The following is an 11,062-nucleotide window of genomic DNA, read 5'->3' on the forward strand; positions in this document are numbered from 1 at the left end:
TGGAATATCAACAATAAATTATATTGTAATGTTTGCCTATTCTGTTACACTGTCAGAAATATTAACAACAAACTGTTACGTTCTGCTACTTTCTCTGAAATATGAGTAAAAAAATTAGTTTGTAATGTTACCCATTCTGTTACACTATCTGAAATATCAACAATAAACTGTTACATTCTGTTACTTTCTCTGAAATATGAACAAAAAAATTATTTTGTAATATGTTGCCCATTCTGTTATACTATCTGAAATGTAAACAATAAATTGTTACGTTATGTTACTTTCTCTAAAACACCAACAATAAACTATTCTGTAAAGTTGCCCATCCTATTATACTATCTGAAATATCAACAATAAAATTATTTTGTAATTTTGCCCATTCTGTTATAATTTCTGAAATATAAACAATAAGTTATTAAGTAAGGCTGGCAACTGTCAACACTTTTTTAGAATAATGTCTAATAGTGAAAAGAGAGCTATGTTCATTTTTCAATGTATGAAAATTTAATTAGAATTTTTAATTTAAAATTATTTTCACACATGTAAATGATTGAAAAGTTGGTATACAACTCCATTTTGTGACAAAATAAAAGTTATAACATAAAGGATTTTATATGAATAAATTATATGAATGTATGAATGTATAATAAATTATATGAATATATGAATAAAGGATTGAACTTTCATACCTGTTATAGGTTATCTGACATAAAACAAATGAAACTTACGTTATAGAATTATGAAGAGGCGCCATCTTGTGGTAAGTGTTATAATACATGGATTGAACGCTTATAGCTTCCGCTGAAAAGAATGAATAAAAATAAATTTAAATGAATAAAAATGAAAATTATATATTAACGATTGACTTACACATTTTTCGTTCATACAGCCTAGGAATAAGCAATCAAATTTACGAAGTAATGTTTAAATTATCATAATACTCATGAAAAATATTAACTGAACCGGTTTACAATTACAAAGAACCCTAAAAACTAAGAACACATATACAATTATTGTAATTTTATGCAAGAATATTTTGTCAATATATCAACCGAAACGAAATAAACCTTAACTTAAAAGATAATCATCTGTACTTGAAAATAAACTTTTGCAATATAGATTGTGCGTCTCAATGAGAAGAAACAAATGAGAAACCATTTTAATTGTTAACGAGACTAATAGAATTTCATTAGGGTAATGATCTTCCCTCTATTATATTAAGTGCTTTACATTTCAAAATACATGTTAAGATTAACATCGGCCAACATCTAATTTCTCTCTTTATTTTTGACATCAACTCAAACGTGAGCTTATAAAATGAAGATCTCGAGAGAGAAAATTAATTTTTTGTTACAACGAATAGTCCATAATTTAAGCAAAACAAAAAGCAATTAATTTTTTCGGGACTGCGGAGTCATAAATGTATTCGTACGGAATCAGAATCAGGATAACATAAAATAAAAAGCTGTTGCTTAAGCTTGGGTATAGCTAATTTGACAGACTTGTTTTTGCTTTCACTTTAAAGCTAACATCGTTGCGTGTTAAAAGTGTAACTATACAATTTTTAATTCGAACTAAGTGTTGGTGAATTAAATAAAGCGAACTTTCATTACCCCACCCACAAATAAACTGCTATAAAAATAGTTCTGCTACCAGTTTTATCTTTTTTTACCCTGATTAGCTCCACCCAGAGAATGCATATATGAAACGCCCGTCTCGGAGAGGTTAAAATTCCTCTCAAACAATCTGCAATTTTGAATAATAAATTGCCTAACATCTCGTTTCATGCCTTCAGTGGGTCGATAAATGAGTACCAAGCATGCTTGGGAACTAAACACTGGGGGTTCCGCGTTTGGTTGACCACCTAACCGGAACATTTGCTCCGGCATCCTAGAGCCCAAGGTCAAGAAAACTGAGATGGGCACTGTAGGCCTTGACCCTCTACGGGCTGTCACGCCAGTGAGTTTAGTTTAGTTTTATAGCCATACTAGTTGTAAACGGTTTCAAAACCGTAAAGGTAAAAAAAGTTCTTTACTGTAAATTTTACGGTTATTTGAACGTCCAGACTGATGCTGGTTATTTTACCCTTATTTTAGAAGGAAAATTCGAACGGAGTAAATAAATGAAATAAATGAATTTAATCTTTCTTACTTGATTCTCCGAGAGCAGCGACTGGAATTCTCATTTGATCAGATGCTTCACTCCACCTTTTGCGCAATTCCTTCCACTGAGAATCCTTTCCGTAGTCAGGAAAATACATGTACGGCGCATGTTTCTTTTTTAGCTCTTTTGGCAAGTTTTTGGCACTTTTTGTCACTAAATTTCGAAAAGAAATTCTACATGTCGCCAAAAATTATGTTTTCAATAGGAAATGCAGTACAGATATAATAGTACCAATGTATTAAAATGAAATTCAAACTCATTATGTAAAAAATTCATATATTAGTATTTTTGTGTTCAAAAAAACTGCTAATTTGATCTATTTGTAAAAAGGTAAACAATAAATATCGACATATAAATTTTTTCAAATTGTAAAATGAGGTTAGCCTTTTGACATAAATGGGACACAGGTTTAACAATTTAAGTAATATTATTCAGTACAGAATAATATTATTTAGTTAAAATCCATATAAAATCTGAAAATTAAATATTTTTTTACTATTTTAAAGTAAATTGTGGATATGAATGATAATTGAAAAAAGTAATAAAAAAAGAATATTTAAAACAATTTACCGATGCTGAAATACGCTGCCGAACGATATTGAAATTTAGTTACTATGTTTAATTAATTCAGCTATAGCGGCTGTTAAAATTTAAAAATTATTTAAATTTATCAGTCCAATAATGAAAGAGAAAATAATAAATTTCAAATAAGTTTTAGTGAAATAGAAAAAATAGGCTTCAAACAAGTCTTAGTGAATAAGAAGAGAATAAGTTTCTAATGAGTTTTAGCAAATAGAAAAGAATAAGTTTCAAATAAGTTTTAGTGAATATAGAAAAAAAAAATAGGCTTCAAATAAGTCTTAGTGAATATAGAAAAAAATAGGCTTCAAATAAGTCTTAGTGAATAAAAAGAGAATAAGTTTCTAATGAGTTTTAGCAAATAGAAAAGAATAAGTTTCAAAAAAATTTTAGTGAATATAGAAAAAAATAGGCTTTAAATAAGTCTTAGTGAACATAGAAAAAAATAGGCTTCAAATAAGTCTTAGTGAATAAGAAGAGAATAAGTTCCTAATGAGTTTTAGCAAATAGAAAAGAATAAGTTTCAAATAAGTTTTAGTGAATATAGAAAAAAAATAGGCTTCAAATAAGTCTTAGAGAATACAGAAAAAAATAGGCTTCAAATAAATCTTAGGGAATAAGAAGAGAATAAGTTTCTAATGAGTTTTAGCAAATAGAAAAGAATAAGTTTTAAATAAGTTTTAGTTAATATAGAAAAAAATAGGCTTCAAGTAAGTCTTAGTGAAATAGAAAGGAATAAGTTTCAAATAAGTCTTAGTGAAAAAGAAAAGAATAAGTTTTAAATAACTTTTAGTGAATATAGAAAAAAATAGGCTTCAAATAAGTCTTTGTGAAATAGAAAAGAATAAGTTTCAAATAAGTCTTAGTGAAAAAGAAAAGAATAAGTTTCAAATAAGTCTTAGTTAATTAGAAAATAAAAGTTTCAAATAAGTTTAAGGGAAATGAAAAATAATAAGTTTTAGTGAAATAAAAAGGAATAAGTTTCGAATAAGTCTTTTAAAAAAGAAAAGAATAAGTTTAAAATAATTTTAATGAAATCTCAAATAATAAGTTTATTGCTATCATGTTGCATGTAAAGAAAAATTCTTCCGGAAAAGTTGACTGGCAATAATAATCTTCGATGTATGCCTAAATAAGAGGGAAAAAAATTCACTCATGTGNAGAAAAGAATAAGTTTAAAATAATTTTAATGAAATCTTAAATAATAAGTTTATTGCTATCATGTTGCATGTAAAGAAAAATTCTTCCGGAAAAGTTGACTGGCAATAATAATCTTCGATGTAAGCCTAAATAAGAGGGGGAAAAATTCACTCATGTGTGAAAGCAGAATCGCATCTGTGAAAGCAGAATCGCATAAACAATGGTAATGATAAACTACTTAAATTATGTTTGATAGTTTCATGATAAGACTTTTTAATATTCCAGTGCAGGGGTGAAAGCGAGACGGAAAAGAGGAAAGGCTGGTAGTAAAACCATTTCAGTTATAGCTAGTTTTGGGGAGGAGTTTACTTATTCTTTTTTTAAATTTTTTAACCATATCTACTTTTTCTTGAAAAAGAAGCAGTTTTGTATATATGCCAGAATTATAAAAGAAATCTTGGTAGTTAGAGATATTTCATTTTTTTCGAAAAAAATGTTGGAATGAAATGTTTTATGTACTAGGTTTTTCTCTTTTCCGTTTTGCTACATAAGGGCTTTCACCCATGTTCCAGTGTTATCTAAAAGAAGGAACTAAGAAACACGGATACATTTTCATATTTTTATTCTGCTCACCACCCAAGACAAAAAATCAAGATGGTTTTCCATTGATGGACCAACATAAATTGAATTTACATCAAAAAGCATCATACAGCTTGACGAGATCATCAAATTTGCTTAATATTACAAGTTAGGACATTGGATATTACAAAATAGCATACCCATCCTACGATGGATTCTTATAAAGGGCAAATAAAACTATCATAAATTACTTTTTACCATTATAATTTTCCATCATAAACCATTATGCTTTTTAATGGGACCATCAAGACTGCCCGACACACCGATTTTGAAATTGATCCAGCTTTATGTTGCGTTTCGTGAGTGGATCGTGTCGTTAAAGGTGCGTTACAGAAAGATGATTATAGTTTCATCTGCTCTTCGAAGCTTTTTTTCCTCCGTTGGAAAAACCATGATAAAATTTTACTGGTAGTTTCCATTAAATGTATTTGTAATTTATTTGACCGATAATTGATATCCATCATTACTCTAAATCAGGGATGGGCAAACTACTGCCTGCCGGAAAGATTTATTCTGCCCGCGTTCAGAATTTGATTTGAACTTGCCAATCCGTGGCGAATAAAAACAATAAACATCCATTTTCTTGTCTACTTTGTTTAAATCTATTTTTGTTCTTTCTTTTTTAACAAAGTACTGAAGACCTTTTTACTTTCTCTATTTCTGTACTACAAAGCATAAATTGATGGAAATAGTTAGCTCAGACAGCTTCAATTACTAGATGTTAAATGTAGAAGTTCTTTATAGAATAGCCGTAGATGGGGCGTCATCCGAAGCAGTTGTTTCTAAATATGCCAAAGTTTGAGTTTTACAAATCATTAACAAAAGCTAGTTTCCCAAATTTAATATTTCATGACCAGAAAATCAGTGCTATGTTTGCTTCATCTTGTAAATGTTCACAAGTGTTTTTCACTATGAACCTTAGAAAAAATCATTTCAGAAGTAGACTAATTGACAAATATTTAGCCTCGTTCCTTAAAATAAGTACGTCTCACTTGGAACCACAAAATAAGAAACTTTTAAAAATGAAATCTCAATTTCATTCATCTCATTAAATATTTAAATTAAAACCTGTATATCTTTATTCCATATTAGAAATTTTTACTTTGGCCCACAAAACTTTTTTTCTCTCGATTTTTTGCCTTGACCAAAAAAGTTTGCCCTTCTCGATTCTAAAGCAACATTTTACCCCATGAAATGATGGAAGTTTTTAAACCAATAAAGAACTATGATGGTCAACCAACATAACTTGTTGGTTGACCATTATAGTACTAAAGCAACATTTTCCTTCATGAGATGATGGAATTTGTTCGTCAAGCATTTTCTAACGTAACATGTTGGTTAATCATCAAGATATCATCTTCCAGCATGAAATGATGGAAGTTTGTTGACCTATCAAAATCCATTACCACATGATGGAAATAATCGGATGATGCTTACCATTATATAGAGTTAAGCCATCAAGTAACCAACATAAATCATCAAAATATCTTGAAGGTCCCATCAAGAATTTTATCTTGGACAATGTCACTCATTAATATTTTCATGAATTGTATTAAAAGTGTATTTTAGAAGTATAAGAAATATATGTTTTACTTAAAGAATTGATATGTTAAAAATATGAATTGATATGTTAAAAATATGAATTGATAAAAATATGATATGAATTGATTAAATTGAGTCTCTGTATTTAATATACAATAAACTGTAAAATCGTTTTTTTCTCACCAACGTTCTCTGACATCATAAGTAGATCCACAGTCTTTTCATCTGCCTTAGATTCTAGAAGTTTGGACATTGACCAGTCTTGAACAGAATTTAATAGAGCTACACTATCTTCACCTTCCTACAACAATAAAAGATGAATGTTTAAATACTATACGGGAGTGTTTTTAAAATGAAAGTTAATGCAACAAAAAAAAATGAATTTGATAAAAAAAAAAGTAAAATATTAAAAATAACGATTAAAAAGTACGTAAAAATAAAAAGTAAAGATTTGTTTTATTTCCGCTGAAAAATGTGCATGGAACTAATTTCATTTTTCAACTGTCCTCTATTTTGGGTTTGCGACTACTAATGTTCAACTCCGTAGCCTTATAATTTTGAACCCAATCTAAAAGACAAAGGAACTCCTGGATCGAATATTGGGGGAAATTCACCTTTGTGGAGTACTTTTTTGATGAAACTAAGTCGTGCTTGCGTTACATGGAGAGGAAGTAATACATTAAAATGTAAATTTAGCAACCACTAGAACAAATTTTTACAAAAATCGTAGAAAGTTGTCAGTTCTGGTTTGTAAATGACCCTTTAAAAATTCCTAATGCCCCTCAAATACCTATACTTTTGTAAGCACCTTACTAAAGGCATACCTGCCAACTTTTACGCATTTGGCGTAAAATTTTATTTTTATATTTAAAGTGGTAGTAAATATAAACTACTTTTCCTATTATAAACTTATTTTTTAAATGATTTTGATCACCACTATTCTTAATAAAATTAAGCATATAGATAATTAAGCGTTACTTTCAAATTAGTCAGCTAAAGTTTTTTTCAAATACAATGCATTTTTTTGCTTACAATTAAAATTTTTATTCCATCATTTCACTACCACTGGAAAAAATCATAATGGAAGGGATCAAAAGTTGGTAGGTATGCTAAAGGTCTTCACCACCTACTTTGAGAACCTATCCCTTGGGATCCTTACTTTGAATGCATGATTATCTGACATACTTCATCATCAGTGCCATCAACTTTCTTCCTCTATTGGGAAAACTTCTTCAAGTGGTAGCTAAGTTAATGTTTTAATGAGTGATTCTTTCGTTTGTAAATTCGGTTAAAAGTTTTTCCCCCCACCATAACATGTAAATGATTCAAAAATTCATATGAAACGCTTCTTTGTTCGGGCTTTCACGTTGGGAAGCCTTTAAAATGTAGAAAAAATTACAAAAAAAATTATGAAAACTTAAGTATTAAGTTGTCTATCACTTGATAAAATGTTTTGCAAAAGACGTAGTTGTTGGTATCCTAACATCATACTTACAGGGATGTAAAAGGTGACTGAAAATGTAAAGAGTAGTAGATTTAATTCATTTTCATTTAATTATTATCTCTATAATAAGTCAATCGCAACTACCACTAGGATTTACATTTCAAATTATTCATATTAAAAGCAAAAGCACTACTTGCATTTTTTTAAAAATAGTAATCTAAAAAACGTTGGCTGTTAAAGTTTGTTGATTTTGAAATTAAAATTTTGAAATTCATAGTCACTACTCTCTGCATTTTTATTTGCCCGTGGCAATCCCGTACTTAATCATAATTGTTGACAAAGTATCTACTGCATTACTAACGGGTACATTCAACACAAGAAATGCTTACAATGTTACTATTGAAAATGATAAACATAATTGTAGTTTCGCAATATGTTACGATGACAACCACAATCTCCAGACCTCAATCCAATTGACCAACGGGGCATCCATCGCTTAGATCTACAACCAAACCAACTCGAGCTGCAGTGACTCAGGGAAAAGAGCGTTCGCATTTCAATGAAGTGGCCCAGATTCGAATCTCAATGGTGGCTGATTAACACGAATTCTGCTCCCGACTAGCACCGGCCACAGTGCTGACTTAAAATACCCTTAGCATACCTGCCAACTTTTAATTCCTCCCATTTTCATTTTTTCCAGTGGTATTAAAATGGAATTAAAACGTCAATTTTAAGCGAACTAATACGTTGCATTTGAGAAAACTTATGATTACAACCATGATAGTAACGCATATTAATATATTTGTTTAATTTTAGTAAGAATAGTGGTGATCAAAATCATCTAAAAATTAAGTTTATAAAAGAAAAAATAGTATATACTTACTACCACTTTAAATATGAAAATAAAATCTCCCGCAAAATCCGGGAGAGTTGGCAGGTATGCCTCAGTGATAGACGGATTATGGGTTAGAATCCCATTGCCTTCGGGTTAACCGTGGAAGTTCAAGGCTGCCCACTTTCTACGCTTTTTCTAAAAATTTATTCTAGGGGTACCTAAGTTTATATATTAATGTATTATTTTTTATTCATTTGAATTTATTTCCCTCACCCACTACATATAAATGATTTAAAAATTCATATACAATGCTACTTTGATCCAGCTCCATCGTGTTGAGGCTTTTAAAATGCTAGGAAAAATTGCCAAAAATATTGAAAGTTTTGACTTTAAAACTACTCTATAAAATATGTTTCAAAAAGCTTAGTAGTTGGCAGTAAGTTTTCATCTTCATGTAAGGAAAATGCGGGATAGTTCCATCTAAAAGTCCTCCACGAAAACTAATTTGTTCTAATGTTTGATCTAGGAGTTTTCTTGACTTCTGGGCTGGGTTCGAAATTCATACCTGCCAACTCTCCCGGATTTTGCGGGAGATTTTATTTTCATATTTAAAGTGGTAGTAAATATATACTATTTTTTCTTTTATAAATTTAATTTTTATATGATTTTGATCACCACTATTCTTACAAAAAATAAGCATATATAATAATATGCGTTACTATCATGGTTGTCAACTTAAGGTTTCTCAAATACAACGTATTTGACTGCTTAAAATTGAAGTTTTAATTCCATTTTAATACCACTGGGAAAAATGATAATGGAAGGAATTAAAAGTTGGCAGGTATGGAAATTATAAGGCTATAGAGTTGAACACTGTTAGTCGTAAACTCGGAATTGGGGATGCCAGCTACTAGGCTTTTTGGGAAATATTTTGAAAGCCTGGTAGACCATTAAAAACTTAAGCTTTTAGATTTTTATAGTAATTTTACCAATATTTTAAAAACCTCCTTAACAACAGATGGAAAAAAGGGAGTTTCATTCTTACTTACATGCGGAAAGTAACTGTAAATACAATTTACAAAACAAAGAATTATACATAACCATAAATTTAGTTAATACTACAAGTCAAGGGTGAAAGCGAGACGGAAAAGAGGAAAGGCTGGTAGTAAAACCATTTCAGTTATAGCTAGTTTTGGGGAGGAGTTTACTTATTCTTTTTTTAAATTTTTCAACAATATCTACTTTTTCTTGGAAAAGAAGCAGTTTTATATATATGCCAGAATTATAAAAGAAATCTTGATAGATACAGATATTTCATTTTTTTCGAAAAAAATGCTGGAATGAAATGTTTTGCGTACCAGGTTTTTCTCTTTTCCGTCTTGTTATATAAGGGCTTTCACCCTTGCTACAAGTTTTTATCTCAATGATGATCATCTCACCTTCGCTCAAGCCCTACTCCAATGATGAACTGAACTTTCTTAGAAATTTTATTTCGAACTTTCCAAACATATGACTCCCAAGCATATGTCTACTCAGAATAGATGAATCGGTTGGTGGCCCTTCGGGCCAAATGCCGAGTTCCTACTAATATCAAGCATCAAGCCACAAGTTTTCTTAAAAAGCTAGAAAGTTAGTAGATCGAAAAGGGTTTTCAACTTCTCGTAGAGTTTAGATCACGAAAAATTAAGTTGAATTTGTGGAAGAAGCAAGGAGTAACGCAGGGAGCAACGGGTGACTAAAATTGCAAAAAGTACTAACTATTAAGATTTAATATTTTATTAAAAAAATTTAAATTTAGTAAACTGTTTTAAAGCATATTACTTTAAGTTTATTACTGAAAGTAAATGCATGAAGTTCTGCATGTGAATAATATGAAGTCATAGTGGTAAATACGATTTAATGCTTTAAGAGATAATAAATAAATAAAAGTGAATTGAATTTCTACCACTATTTACACAATTAGTCACCTCTGGCATCCCAGTAAACGAGATGTTAAAGTAGTCACTATGCGTATGAAACAAAATTTCTTTCTAAGAAATAAATAAACCATTCTCAACCTTACCGCTTCTATTTCTTTCCATAAATCTGCTTGACTATCGGAGAATATTGTGCTCACGATTTCTTGCATTTTCTGAAAAATAATTAACGAAAATTAGACATCTGGAGAAAAACACAAAATATATAAACGTATGCAAATTTGTGGTTATACCATGCGAATTTCATTGATAATTCCAGATCATACTTATGGATTATAGTTTCAAAAAATTAAAAATATAGCGTAAAGCTAATAATGAAGCACTCAATTTTTCTTAATCTATTCGAAGGCCGTGGTAAGAATACTTACCACTAATTTTTGAAACCCATGGTGAACTTTTTTTACCATTTTTAATTTAGGTTACCATTTGATTTGTTAATAACTTAAGCTTTCCTGAAGTGCGTTTGAATAAAATTGGTAGTTTAAAAAAAAAGGAAAAAAGTATAAGTTTGTAGCATTTATAAAATTTTATTTTTTAAATAACGAAAAATAAAAGTCAATAAGTTCTTAATAGGCCGTGGTAAATATACTTAGCACCAAAAAAAAGCATTCAAATTTAGATTTTTTTTTATAAACTAAATTAGTTTTTTTTTCTTATATCAATTACTTTTCTTATATCAATTTCAATTCCAAAAATACTTTAATTTACCTTTAGTAGAAATAAATGGCCCATTAAAGGGTTAAT

The 11,062-nt window shown here is 29.6% G+C and overlaps 1 protein-coding gene across 1 annotated transcript in view; it reads right to left on the bottom strand.

Moving 5' to 3' along the window:
- Positions 1-11,062, bottom strand: part of LOC107456974 (uncharacterized) — a 130,113-nt gene that overhangs the window by 37,332 nt on the left and 81,719 nt on the right. The window contains exons 9-12 of the mRNA XM_071181981.1: positions 10,405-10,473; positions 6,247-6,364; positions 2,152-2,316; positions 729-801 (exon numbers count right to left, since the gene is read on the bottom strand). Of these exons, the coding sequence (XP_071038082.1) occupies positions 729-801; positions 2,152-2,316; positions 6,247-6,364; positions 10,405-10,473 (425 nt within the window). The remainder of the gene's footprint in view (positions 1-728; positions 802-2,151; positions 2,317-6,246; positions 6,365-10,404; positions 10,474-11,062) is intronic.

This window comes from Parasteatoda tepidariorum, chromosome 6 (genome assembly GCF_043381705.1).
Source record: "Parasteatoda tepidariorum isolate YZ-2023 chromosome 6, CAS_Ptep_4.0, whole genome shotgun sequence".
Classification (NCBI taxonomy): Eukaryota; Metazoa; Arthropoda; class Arachnida; order Araneae; family Theridiidae; genus Parasteatoda; species Parasteatoda tepidariorum.